Source organism: Xenopus laevis, chromosome 5S (genome assembly GCF_017654675.1).
Source record: "Xenopus laevis strain J_2021 chromosome 5S, Xenopus_laevis_v10.1, whole genome shotgun sequence".
Classification (NCBI taxonomy): Eukaryota; Metazoa; Chordata; class Amphibia; order Anura; family Pipidae; genus Xenopus; species Xenopus laevis.
Genome location: NC_054380.1, coordinates 29,378,166 through 29,392,619, shown reverse-complemented (window position 1 = coordinate 29,392,619; position 14,454 = coordinate 29,378,166). Strand labels below are relative to the sequence as shown.

The 14,454-nt window shown below is 38.4% G+C and overlaps 1 protein-coding gene across 2 annotated transcripts in view; it reads left to right on the top strand.

The window, feature by feature from the left end:
* Positions 1 to 14,454, top strand: part of LOC108717769 (sodium/potassium/calcium exchanger 3) — a 184,530-nt gene that overhangs the window by 125,657 nt on the left and 44,419 nt on the right. For both annotated transcript variants that reach the window (XM_018265108.2, XM_041564354.1), the window contains 2 exons: positions 5,632 to 5,706; positions 7,012 to 7,096. In XM_018265108.2, coding sequence (XP_018120597.1) covers positions 5,632 to 5,706; positions 7,012 to 7,096 — 160 coding nt within the window. The remainder of the gene's footprint in view (positions 1 to 5,631; positions 5,707 to 7,011; positions 7,097 to 14,454) is intronic.

Below are 14,454 nucleotides of genomic sequence, written 5' to 3'. Positions count from 1 at the left end.
ATATAGGCCAGTCAAATATTGTCCTTTTATACATAAAGGATCAACCAGGAATAGCTTAATTGGCACTTTGCACATTTCACTAGGCGTTATTTTCAGTTGCAGACTGTACAGCACATTGTTCTCTGAATGTTGCACTAATGCTAATATACATGGGGCAAATTTACTAAAGGGCGAAGTGACTAATGCTGGCGAAAATTCGGAACTTCGCTGATTTACTAACGGTCCCCGGCGTAATTTCGCTAGCGAAGGAGATAGACTCTAGCTGTACTTCGCTCCCTAACGACAGGCGAATTAGTCGTTAGTCGAAAGTTACCTCTTGCGCCAGACTTGCCTTCGGCACCTCAGACCAGGCGAAGTGCAATAAATTAGATAGGAGTTCTGAAAAAAATAGTTGAACATTTTTCTAAGTCCCAAAAAACTTTAGCATCTTTTGCATTTTCAGGGTGATAGGCTGAAAAAGAGCGTAAATTTTTTTTGGGGTAACCGACTTCCCCCCTACATTTCCTAACATATGGCACATAAACTATACACTGGCTCATGTGTAGGGCAATATAACTACTTTATTTTATTTTATTAAGGTTTCCCGGGCTTGTGTAGTGTAATGTATTTGCTGCAACATATACGTCCATTCAACTTTAACTTCCCGCTGTATGCAAATTAGGCAACACTATCGCAACTTCTGTGCACTGGACGCAACTTCGGATTTTAGTAAATTAACGTTGTCCTGGCAAATCTTTGCCAGGCGAAGTGTTGCGCTGTGAGCGAAGCTGTCGCTGGCGTATTTTCAGAGGTTAGTGAATTTGCCCCATAGCCTTTTGGTGCTTGAAGAAACTTATGGGTCATGGTGCTCCCATATCATTTTACAACCAACCCAGCATTAATACAAACTGATGAGAAAAAAATGAGATGTTATAAATAGCTGCTTAAGCAATTTTCTGTATATCATAGAGGTTTGATGCCCCACTTGGATAATAAAAAAAAATTAGTGTTCCAGCATATTTAATAGAGGTCACCCGGATCCTGGAATCAAAGACTTCTTCGAAAAACCAGTGAAGAATTGCTGAAGTGTCATTGGCTTCAAAATGTTGCAGGGTGACTGTTAAATGAGGTGGAGAGAGAAAATAAGAAACTGATGGGAAGCAACAAATAGACATGGCATTAAATGAATAAGGAAACAAGTGTTGACAGAAGAGACCGAAGTCTAAAAGAAATAACAGGAATCTGTAGTGGAACAGGTTTTCATTTAAATGTTAACACAAGAGTCTTGTACTGTAAGAATTAGGTTATGATTTACGATAGGTACAGTGGGACCTAGTTATTTAGGGAGACCCAGGGACACTGTAGTGTGACTTCTGTATTGATTTCAGGTAATGCTGAAAGCTGTAGAAAAATAGATGCTAAGAGCTGATAAGAGCTTATGTCACCTTTATAAAAGATAGGCATGCATGTTGAATGGGAGGGAAAAGAGCCCCATGAGTACTTGTATAGGATTGTGGTGAACTTGCTTACTTTTAATAGATTGGGGTGAGTTAAATAAAATAGATTAATTCAGATTTAGGAAAAGATTTGGCATAATTAGAATTAGATCTGTTAGATGTGCTGGGTTATAAAATACAGACACCAGGGTTTCGGAAATGTGCCGCTTTAAAGCTGGAACTTCAGAGTCATTGGCTAGTGGAGGATTGCCCCCGTTTCTAGAAATTTACAAATGAAAGCTAAAGAGCAGGAGATTGAAGTCGGCAGGCGCTGAAGAGGGACAGTAAGATTTTCATTTAAGGAATGAAAATGAAAATTTAATATAAGCTTCAGTATACTGAAATAAGACGTTTATAAATATAATCAAACATTCTGTATCATTTCTGAAATAATCACATTTATATTCACTATCCCTCTTTCAGCATCTGTTTCTCTTCATTCTCTCTTCATGCAGCAGTTGGGTGTCAGATATTTACTGACAGTTAGATCCAATATACTGTATCTTATAGGGGGGGCTCCTTTTCCCTAGAAGATGTAGAAGATGTCACCAGACATTGTCTCTCTACATGCAGGATTTGTGCAAAAGGCAGTCATTTTGTTCTATTTTACTTGTACTGAAATAGTTATTTGAGTGAACTTTAATTTATCTGCTCAGAAAGGAAGCCCCCCCCCCATAAGATATATTGGATCTAACTCTCAATAAATATCTGAAACCCAACTGCTGCATGAAGAGAGATTGAAGAGAAACAGATGCTGAGAGAGGGACAGTGAAGATAAACTTCATTATTTCAGAAATGATACAGAATATTTAATTGATTTAGAAAGTTTCTTATTTCAGTATGATGAAGCTTATATTAAATTTTTATTTTCCCGATAGTTCCCCTTTAAAATGGGCTACTTTCTCCAGTAGGGCATCTACCCATTAACTATTTTTCTCTTCCTATGGCATACATAGTGAATTGGGTAAGTGATTACAATCCTTTGGGGTTGCCCTAACCTCTGACACCGCCCATAGATTGGACCTTTCCTTCTCCTTTAAGAATTAGCACAGACTGAGGGCAGCTCAGTAGTGATGGGTGGATTTGTCCAGTTTCGCCGAAAAATTAGTGAATTTCCCATGAAATTCGCGAAGCGGCAAAAAATTTGCGAAACGCCACCGGCGTCTCATATTGGATGCTGGCATCCATTTTTGTTCGCAGCAGTTTTGAGAATTTATTCGTCGGCAACAAAACACGGGAATTTGCATCGAATTCGTGCCTGGTGAATAAATCCGCCCATCACTACAGCTCAGACTTAAAAATTTTGTTTGTGACAACTGGATCAGAGAAGAACCTTCAGATTAATTTCTACTACTAAAACCAACCTAAGAGAGAATTTGATTGAAATAACTTAAAAAAGCTCCTCTCACATTAGTATCAGGAGGGATTCCCCATAAATGTGTGAAAGTGTAGAAATAGTCTGTAAAACAAAATATGTTGGAAGAAGAAGCAGAAATCTGGATCATTTGGGTACAGCAGGCATTGTACTACTCTACTTTGAGAGCAAGTTCTAACAACCTCAAAGGGGTCATTTATAATAAAGGAACACAGTGTGCAAAATTGAGTCTTCCCGGGGTTTTGATCTGCCGCAGAAACAAAGCTCAGAGACCCGTGTTGGACAGTGCTATATTCTAGAAAGTCTCAAATTATGTTTATACCATAACATTTTATTTGTGAACAATGGAATAACCTCTTTTCAATTGTTTAGTTTGTGAACTGTAACTGTGATTTAAGGGTAGGACTACACGGGCGTTTTCTGTGCGATCCGACGCGATGTGCAAAAACGCAGCCGTCAAATCGCATTCGCCCGAAATAAGATAAGTGAATGCACTGCATCTGCATCCAACAGTTGTGTCACATCGGATCAATGCTGCGACACCATTCGTCAATGCATTCACTTACTTTATTTCCGAAACCAAATTTTTCTAATTATTTAATTGATAAATAAAGTAAAATTGTCAATGGGAGTTTGGTCAAAGTTATTATACTAAAATAATGATTTTAGTAAATGGCTCCCTTAATGTTTCTGTTAAAAACATTTTGCAATTCGTGCTAGGTCTTCTTAACATTACTTCCCTGGTTTCAGTTTACTGCTCAGCGTCACCTCCTGAGGCATTAGGTACAGTCTCATTTCATCTAATGGAACTTATCCCAAAGCTCCTTTAACATACCGTTGTAATATTTCAATATAATTTCAGATAAAAATCTTTTAACATATTGTAAGGATTGTAAGGATTGGTTAACATTGTTAAGTGCTAACTAAAAACCAACTTTTTGCCTTTAGAATTTAACCAGCTAACGTAAAGGGGTTACTCCAGGTTTGAGTTTGTTAAAATAATGGCACAGTTCATTTTAGATTTAGTGTAAAATAAGTGGCATAACTTTTATAGATAAAGATTTCTGCAATCACAAAACAGGTAATTTCCCTGCTTGACTTTGGGTCCCCCTAATGTCACTGGCCATTGCACAAACAGGGTGGGGGTTGCAGAAGCTTATTCCATATCTGTGCACCTTAAAGAATAAGTGTTATTTGCTGAGATTATTCAAAGTAGAACTTGGAATATAGGGTGACATTTTTTTTGAATACAGTAACACTCTTTCAGACCTGTGATTGGGCAGTTCAAGAGACTGTGTCACATAGTATAGCAAGGTTAGAAATGGTTAAACAACATGCGGTAGTTCACAATACAGGTATGGGACCTGTTATCTAGAATGCTTGGGACCTGGGGTTTTCCGGATAATGGATCTTTCCGTAATTTGGATCGTCAAACCTTAAGCCTACTAGGAATTCATGTAAACATAAAATCAACCCAATAGGCTGGTTTTGCTTCCAATAAGGATTAATTATATGTTATGGATCAAGTACAGGGTACTGTTTTATTATTACAGAGAAATAGGAAATCATTTTAAAAAATTTTAATTATTTGCCTAAAATTGAGTCTATGGGGCAAATTCACTAACCCGCGAAAATTCGCCAGCGCTGGCTTCGCGCACATCGCAACACTTCGCCAGGCGTAAATTCGCCTGGACAACGCTAATTCACGAAGATCCAAAGTTGCGCCCTGGGTACCGAACGCTGGCGAAATTACGCCAGCGAAATTGGCTAATTATCATACGGCGTGCAGTTAAAGTAGAATGGACAATTGCTGCAGCAAATACATTACACTACACAAGGCCAGGGAACCTTAATAAAATTATATAAATTTGTTATAATGCCCTACACACAGTATAGTTTAGGTGCCATATGTTAGCAAATGTAGGGGGGAAGGAGGGTACCCCAAAAAAAAAATTGACGATCTTTTTCAGTCTATCACCCTTTAAATAGGAAAAAATGCCAGCGTTTTTTTGGGACTTAGAAAAAGTCTCCTATCTACTCTATTGCACTTCCCCTGGTCTGAGGTGGCGAAGGCAAGTCTGGCGATAGAGGTAATGGTCAGTAAATTCAAAAGCTTATGGAATTCACGTAGTAACGCTCTTTTGCCAGACTGAAAATTTGCCTGTCGTTAGAGTGCGAAGTTGCGCCACAGTCTATCTCCTTACGCCAGCGAAATTACGCCAGCTACCGTTAGGAAATCGGCAAAGTGCCGAAATGATGCTTTCCATAATCGGAGCTTTCTGGATAACGGGTTTCTGGATAATGGATCCCATACCTGTTCTCAATATGCAAACATGTGCAAAGTCAACATTCTGTGATCATTTTACGTCTGTCTGTTTGAGTATCCTTTACCACATGTTTAAATTGTGTAATAAATGGAAAATGACCCTATTATGTATATCTCATCGTATTACTATTCTCCATTGTAGTGAAGCATTGACTCATCATAAGAATACATGGAAAAGGCTCCACTAAGCTAATATTTGCCATCTGTTTTTTTGTATTAAAATACCTACAATTTGTATTGTTTACCTGGTGTTAATATGATGTTTGTATGGGCTGTATAATGTATATTTAAACTAAGAATCGTTAGACTGAAGTCTTTAACCAATTTATTTATATTTTGGTGATTCAGATGCACAAAACATTTGGAAACAGTGTATCTTTGATAGAATTCAGATGATCAGCTACATTCTTTGTAAAACGTCTCTGAATTAACATGCTTTCTTTTTATTCCCCCAGGCAATGTACATGTTCTATGCACTTGCTATTGTCTGTGATGACTTCTTTGTCCCATCGTTGGAAAAGATCTCTGAAGTAAGTATTTTGAAGGTTCTTTTTTATAGATGGTACAGCTTGGTTCACCTGTTTTTTGCTCCCTTAAGGTGGCCATACACAGGCTGATTTGTATCCTTTAAGGGGATGTAAAGGCAAACAATAAAATCCCATTTTACTTTCTTTAATGAAAGAGAACCCTATCTCCATCTGTGGATAGGAAACTTCAGACGGTCCCTAGCTGCTCTGCAGGGAAACAAACATACTTTCAGACGGCAGGGGAGGCCACCCACCTTGCTTCTCAGAACTCGAGCAGCTTTGTTTGTTTACCTGTAGAGCAGCCGGCAACTGTGTAGAGATTTGTATCCGCAGATCCAGTGCAGTCTGTATATTCTGATTATTAATCAGTCTTGCTATATCGGCTTCTATGGCAAAAATTATTTGTGCTGTTTTGATAATTTATGTCGATCGCTAAACTTAGCCTCCCGACAGAAACCCAGAACACACTGAGCATGTGCATGGTCTTGGTCTTGCAAAGAAGTTTAACATAGTTACAAGATGATGACCCCTGTGGCCAACTTCAAAAAAATAAATCATTTTTTAGATGAGGCTTCTGGTGCAGTAAGTTCATGTTTATGTTTAGTATACAAAATACAGCATTTCTAGCATTATAGATATTTAAGACTTTAGGTCCCCTTTAAAGGTGGCCACGGGCCGATAAAAGCAGCTGACAGGCGGCAGCTTGTTGGCCAAGTTCATGGAGCCCCCCACAGGTCCCTGAACAATATCTGGATGAAAATCGTCCACAGGGATACAATGCTGTGTTACTAATAAAAACACAAGAATACAAGAGTGTGCTGATCCTTCATCATTCTATATTATACATATTGATCGTGCACCTCTGCTTCACAGAGAACTGAGTGCGGACACCAACAGCATTTATTTAATATATATGAGGCAAAACCAGCCTATTGGGTTTATTTAATGTTTGCATGATTTTCTAGTAGACTTAAGGTATGAAGATCTTAATTATGGAAAGATCCCTTATCCAGAAAACCCCAGGTCCAGAGCATTCTGGATCCCATACCTGTTTTAGCGATTACCCAGGATCGACACATTTTAAGTGTTTTACATGTGGTGATTCGAATGAATGTGGAGGGTCAGGTGTTTGTCAGTTGTTGAAGGAGTTAAAGCGCCGATTAGTAAAAATACATTTCTGTACCCTTTGTGTGGCTCCTGCTATACATGCCTCAACACATTCCCTGACTATGAAATAGAATTTAATCATATAAAACTGCTAACAATTCTGGCCTTGTCCTTTGACTCATCTTCTCTTTTTCTTTGCAGAGGTTACAACTAAGTGAAGATGTGGCAGGAGCTACTTTCATGGCAGCTGGCAGTTCTGCCCCAGAGCTTTTTACATCTGTAATAGGTATGATACATAATTTTAACTACTACGACAATGCTCGAGGCTGCCTCTGTTTGCCTTGTATTATATGTGTATGTTCAGAAATCAATTACATTTGCTGATATTTGCAAAATAGCATTCTTTCTACCTAGGTACATTAATATAAAGAGTAGACCTCCAGTCAAGCAGTTTGAAGCTAAAGTTGTAACCTGTATGCATTTTCTTGTTCCAAGTACTAGATCACCCCTTAGGTTGCAACCTCACCCCTTGAACCTATAAAAGACTCAGGCTTCATGGCTGATACTTCTGATATTAGAAGCTTTCTAGTAAAAAGATCACTCAGCAAGTCCAGTTGTTTTTAGATCTACCTATACTAGATAAACCATGACCTGGATGAATGAAAATCTTCATAGTCATAATGATATAAGCAGTCCACGTCTTGAATGGAAAATCACATTTTACTTTAGATGCCACATCATATATTATGTTACTGATTTCACAAAGGGGCGTGCTCCAATGGGTTGAGTTGAGAAACTAACCTCAGGCAACAATGCTGCTCCCTGGTAACTAGTGGGTGGCAAAAATGCTGCTCCTGGTAACTTTAAGAGCTGAATTTCCAAAAAAAATTTTTGGTGCCAGAAAAGGTGAAAACAGGGGGGTAGCAGAGGAGCCAGGATTGCCCCATGTGCCATGGCCTGTACAATTGGGAACAGATATCAACCGCCAGCTCAGAAAATCATCTGCCCCTATCCTGATAAGTGATCAGGATAATCCATGACATCATGGATGCACATCAATCACATGGTTATTATATTATTGTATGACTTTATCAAGGTTAATTATGTCCCATTTTTCGCTGGCCAGTCCCGATTTTGACAGCTCAACCCGCAGTCCCAGATTTGTTACTGAAATGTCCCGACTTTCTCTTTGATCTCCAGCCAGAAAAAGATACAAAGTTTCTAACTTAATTGGCTTTTGGCAGAGAGCCCAGAATAAATACTTTTGTAACAATTTAAGATAAGCAGGTCTCTTGGGGAAACGACTTGCCACTTAAAGGGCAATTCACCTTCATTAGCAAAACTGTAATAACACATAAAACCACAGAAATGTGTTCAAACGTTCACAACCTGACAAATTTTGTTAAATGAACATGGTAATAAGGGGGGGTGTCGACAAAAAATGATCATAGTAAAAAAAAATCGCCGCGCTCCGCACCAGCAAATCTTTTTGTCCCTCTTTCTGTTTCTAAAATGTTGGGAGGTATGCTCCTTTAGGGTTGGCACCTTTTTCAATCGGAGAAAAGGGGCAGGGGGGGGGGCAAATGATGCCGGGGCAGATCAGTGACATAAGGGGGTGGGCAGATGACATCAGGGGCAGAACTGATGACGTGGCGATCAGCAATTGCCTGATCGACATGTCAGTAACGTCAATGGCCTGTCCAGATTTCCTAAAACCAGGCTGTCTGGGGTGAAATACGGACAGGTTGCAATCCAACCCTCCTCTCCCCTCTACAGGTGGGTTTCTGCCCCCCCAAAAAACACATGAGCATTTGGAAGCCTTTAAAAGTGACAAGTAGTTAACATGCAAATAATTGTGTTATGCCCACATACAATAAGGTATAATAGAACACATATGAAAATTTTGATGGTGGGATGTTATGCTCGAGTGTTGTATTAGTGTCATCCTCAGAGGGCAAAAGAACAAATTACTATGTACAGGACAGGGTACAATCTGCCATTTTATTACATTTGAAAGTACCAAGTTTAGCCGTCGAATATCCTAGTTGTTTTGATGAAGTACAATCTCACGTCTCCTCTTTCAACAAGTTGATGGCCTCAGGTCTTCTGTCTGTGCAAATAGAAGCACTTACAGAAGTGGAAAAGTCAGTTGAGAAATGTTGTATGTGTGTCTGACAGCTGCAAGGCTCCTAGTTAAATAGCCAGAATTTTGGATTTAAAGTTACGAACTCTGGAACACTCAGTTAGTAGATATGAGATGGTGGCCCTGCAGCATTGCACCCATACAGTATTCACTGCACGTGTAGAATTCTGGGTGGTTCTCTGTGTCATATACATATAGTGCACATCCTCTGGGATTCAATATCTTCTGAGCATGCTGAGGATTTAGTATTGTGGTTGAATGTAAATATTCAGTTTTTTGTGCTCTGCCAAGTAAGATAGACTGAAATACTCTTCCATAGGGAAGGGTGATGTTTGCTGCATTTTGTTACAGTCAATTGCATGCTGGTAACCACACAAAATATGAAACTGCACTTGCATTGTAGGCCTTAAAGGGTTTGGGAGATGCTTACTGGCTGTGCACTTTTATTTGGTGGTTTAGTGAAACCTATTCTTGCATTAATGGTAGCTGTGCTGTAATTACAGTCTTAAACCCAATCTAAGAATGGAAACGTGTACTCATAGATTTATGGATGAAATATATATATATATATATATATATATATATATATATATATATATATATATATATACACAGTATACTGTAGAATCTCCATTGTATGGTTTTTTCCATGAGCCAGAAAAAAAGTGTGTAAAATCCCAGAAAATGTGAAATCAGATAAATTTATTGGTGCGGAATGTCAAGGAGAGACTCTTTGTGTAATGGAGCTTCTATCCAGGGCCAGAACTAGGTATAGGCAGAGTAGGTGCAACTTGGAGGTCTGTAAGTTAGTGAGGATAGCTGCAATGTGGGGGAACTTGGGAAGTGGTCGGGGGTTGATTGAGTAACTGGCAGTATGGGGGTGGGATGGCTGCACGTTGGGTCTTGGGTGCCATTACAACTTGGCCAGAGGCTGCATTTATTATCCTTTATTTATATAGCACTGATGTTTATGCAGGCTTTTTATAGGAATTGTTCACATTACATTATTCACAGCAGTCCCTACTGTACTGGAACTTACGAATGTCATACCTTCATAGGTTTATTAAGGAAGACAGAGGGGCCTGACAAGGGTCTGCATCCTCAGTAGTATGTGTCGCGATTATTAGCAGCAGGGGGCCCAGAAAACTTTTATTAATGGGGGACCTGGGACTTCAGCAATGCACGGCAGTACTAACCACTGAGCCACTGTGCCCCTGTTCCCATGAACATAAGGGATCTTGCTCACTTAAACTAACTACAAAATGTATTTTGGATTAGCGTTGATTCCTTTTTTTATAAGCTAGCAGCAACTACAGGAGCTATGGAAAAAGAATATGGACTGACAGAAGGGCACTTTGAAAGGGAAGTGACCACATATAATGGTTCTTTCAATCAATAAATCAATCAATCAACTCATGACATTTCCAATAAAGCACTGTATTGATGCCACCATGCCTCATCTACTCTCTTTTCCTTTATGTAACCTACCCTGAAGCAATCGTTTCTCTAAGCTCTTCTTGCCTTGAATACCTAATTAACAGAAGCTGTTGTTGCCTAACAGTTTCACTTCAGAGCAACGCTGGAGAAAACTCAGCCATCTTGATTCCTGGGAGGCTGGAAAGTATGCAGTGTTGTTCTAGTGCATACAGTGTCGGACAGGGATGCCAGGGGCCCACCAGAAAACCTTAGACCATGGGCCCACTTTTCAAACTATTATGCCTCCTCTCCTCACTCAACCTCTTTATTCTCCTAGTCATTTATATCTACTTACTATATTCTTCCATTATTAAGCATTTTTTCCCATAAATAAATAGGGACCATGAAATAGGCTAAATGGTTAGAAGCAAGAGGGCCCACTGACACCTGGGCCCACCTGGTGTTTTCCTGGTAACCCAGTGGGCCAGTCCGACACTGAAGGGCAGATTTACTAAGGTTTGAATTGTCAATTTTTTTTTATTTGGTCAAAACTCACGAATTTGAATTTAAAACCATGAATTTGAATTGAAATGTGAGATTTATCACACCTCGAACCATTCTTATTTGATTATTTTCCACCTAAAACCTGCCGAGTTCATGTAGAAGTCAATGGCAGAGGTCCCTTGAACTACTTAAAGATGTTAATAGTAGTGATGAGGCAAATTTTTGCCATGTTTCACTTTGAAAATGATGCCCAGTAGACTCCAATGGGAGAAAAAAAATGCTTCGCCTCAAAAAAAAAAGTCTTGTGTCAAAGAAATCTGATTCAAATTCGATGCAAGTTTTCGGGTCAGGAGTATTTGATCGAATTTTAGACATTCAATTTTATTCATAAATAACCATTCGAATTGTGAATAAAATCAAATTTCTTACAGTTTAAACAAATTTGACCTTTGATAAATAACCCCTATGATCGGTTATGCTCTGGGGACCTTTTCTTGCCATTTATATGTTCTCCTTGGTCTGCCCCCCCCAAACATTCTGCATGCTACCAAAAAAACTCAACTGTAACAAGGCACTGAAATCAAATACTACCATAGCTAACACATTAGTACCTCCGTGGGTTATTTTTATAATGTTACCATATATCAGATAGACATGTATTCAATAATATCAGAGCAGGCCAACCTGATTTGCAAGGTGCGGTGTGTATGTGTGTATGATAACTCTTAACACTTACTGGTTCAACTCCTATGCAATATTATCCTGATAACATAATGTCACATAGCTATTCTTGCTACGAGATGCTCCCATCTTTCATTTTTTTTTTAAAGTTATTCCTTTGTAAAACATACAGTACTAAGCTTCCAACTATTTTCCACAAATGTGACCACAAAGAAAGAAAAAAAGAAAACAAATTAGCATCACCGCTCCGACTCACCGCATGTAGTGAACACAAGTGTGGCGGCTTGTAGACAACTTGGCAGGTGCTGGAGTCCTTTGGGTCCCATGCTGCACAATACAGAAGATAAGAAGAAACGGTTCCGCACTCCGGTTTAAAACATCAAGAATCTTTATACGTCCATAATTTAAAAAGAAGACACGTTTTGCACGCTGCTTGACGCGTTTCGGGCAGAAGCGCCCTTAATCATAAGCCTAAGGGAACTATGGGGAAAATGGCAAATGTGACCACAAAGGTGGGTGTTTTCTGAAAGAATCTTTATTCCTCCATAATTTAAAAGAAGACACGTTGTGCACACTGCTTGACACGTTTCGGGCAGAAGTGCCCTTTATCATAAGCATAAGGGAACTCTGGGGGAAATGGCAAAATATACATACTCTTTGAATCATTTTTACCCCCCAGATCCAAAGTACCCCGATTACTGCATAATTAGAATTACCCTAATTCTATATTTAAGAGGGCGAATGGATCATTCGCCCTCTTAAAGATAGAATTAGGGAGCATTTGTCAGCCATAGAGAAACATGATAGTAAATCCCCCATAGGTAGACATTTCAGTAATTACAATTTGAGAATATAACAACAGATGTCACTATTGTTCTGGGCTATATATACTGCCATTTCCCCCAGAGTTCCCTTATGCTTATGATTAAGGGTGCTTCCGCCCGAAGAGCGTCAAGCAGCGTGCACAACGTGTCTTCTTTTTAAACTATGGTGAAATAAAGATTCTTGATGTTTTAAACCGGAGTGCGGAACCGATTCTTCTTATCTTCAGTGTTTTCTGACACTAGCCTTTCAGAGCAATAATAACTGCCCCATAAAGCCCCATTAATATTTATAAACAAAAATGGTGTTCCAGTGCAAAAGCACTAGAAATAAGTGTTTAGTCATATAATCGGTTGGGGTTGTAGAGGCACAGATGGACATTGGGTTATAGAATGGGAAAGAAACTGAGAGTTCACAGAGATTGCAGAAGGAGCAGGAAAACTATAGCAAGGGCACAAAGAGAAGAGAAGGCATGTAGGAAGAAGCAGAGTTCATTGCAGAAAGCTCATTGCATTGAATGAAGGAGTAAGTTGGTGGTGAAATGGGCATGGAGATTGGGAAATGAGTGCAGTGGAGAAGGAATGCTATGTGTCAAAATACTATATTTCAACAAGTTATTGCCTTTATCCAGTTAATTTTCACATCCATATAGGATTGTGCTAAGATATATATATTTAAATATAAAACAGTATTGCAGACAAACCTAAGCAGGACTTAGTAAAATGATTTACAGAAAAGGGAATGAAAAGCATATCATAACTTTAATACAATAAAAAATATTAATTCATTTATATTAATTATCTTAGAATTACATTCGCTTTCAATATATATAAGCAAATTAACCTCTGTGTTAATCAGCAAACAAGTAGTACAGGCATTAGACCTGTTATCCAGAATGCTTGGGACCTGGGGTTTTCCGGATAAAAGGGTCTTTATGTAATTTGATCACCGTACCTTAAGCCAATTAAAAAGCAATTTAAACATTAATAAACACACTAGCGTTGCTTTCCCACCAAAATGGATTAATTATATTTTAGTTGGGATAATGTACAATGTACTATTTTATAAGTATATTATACATTACATAATAATTACAATAGAGTCTATGGGAGATGGCCTACCTGTAATTCGAAGCTTTCTGGATAAGGGGTTTCCAGATAATGGATCCCATACCTGTACTGACACTCAGTGGGTGAAAAAAACTGACACTCAAGGGGTTAAACACACTCCAGAAACTTTATGAAACACTAGTCCAAGAAATGAATTGATACCATGCTCTTGTTAATTGGAAAGATCCCTTCTTAGTCACAAAGCCATGCACATTGTTCTGCAGAAAAAGAGCTGAATGAACGAGTGCAGGGCCGTGGTTCCAAAATGGCATTACCACTGAAAATAAACACATGGCTCAATTGTAAGAGTATTGCTGTGTAGGCTATATGAAAACAGTTTTTGAATCATGTACAGAACATGATTAAAAACACACACAGGTCTTTGAACTGTAAGCACTAGTACATTCTTTCTGAGTTTTGTAGTTTTACAGACTTATACTGTTTCATGATCTTTAACTTTTTTTTAAAAAAATAAATAAATCAAAGTTGCTACTTTAACGAGTTATAAAAAGGAAAACTGCTGCAATCTCCCTTGCATGTGACTTTCCATTCAGGCAGATATATATATATATATATATATATATATATATATAATAATTATTGCAATATGGCCCAAGGAGATATATATATATATATATATATATATATATATATATATATATATATATATATATATATATATATATATATATATATATATATCTATATATATATCTCTCCTTGGGCCATCTTGCAATAATTATTCCCATGACTGGAGCTGAGCAAATCGCTGCAGAGATAAATATCTGAGATAGGGATCTGTACAGTATGTATAGATTATTCGTTAGATGTGGGGGCATGCACCTCAACATGGCTGAGAGGAGAAACTAAAGCAGAGGAATAGTAAGAGACAAGTTTCTATACATTCCGTTCCATTATTTCTCATGTACTGCAACAAAGGTTTTAGAATCATATCCTTTTTTCCTTACT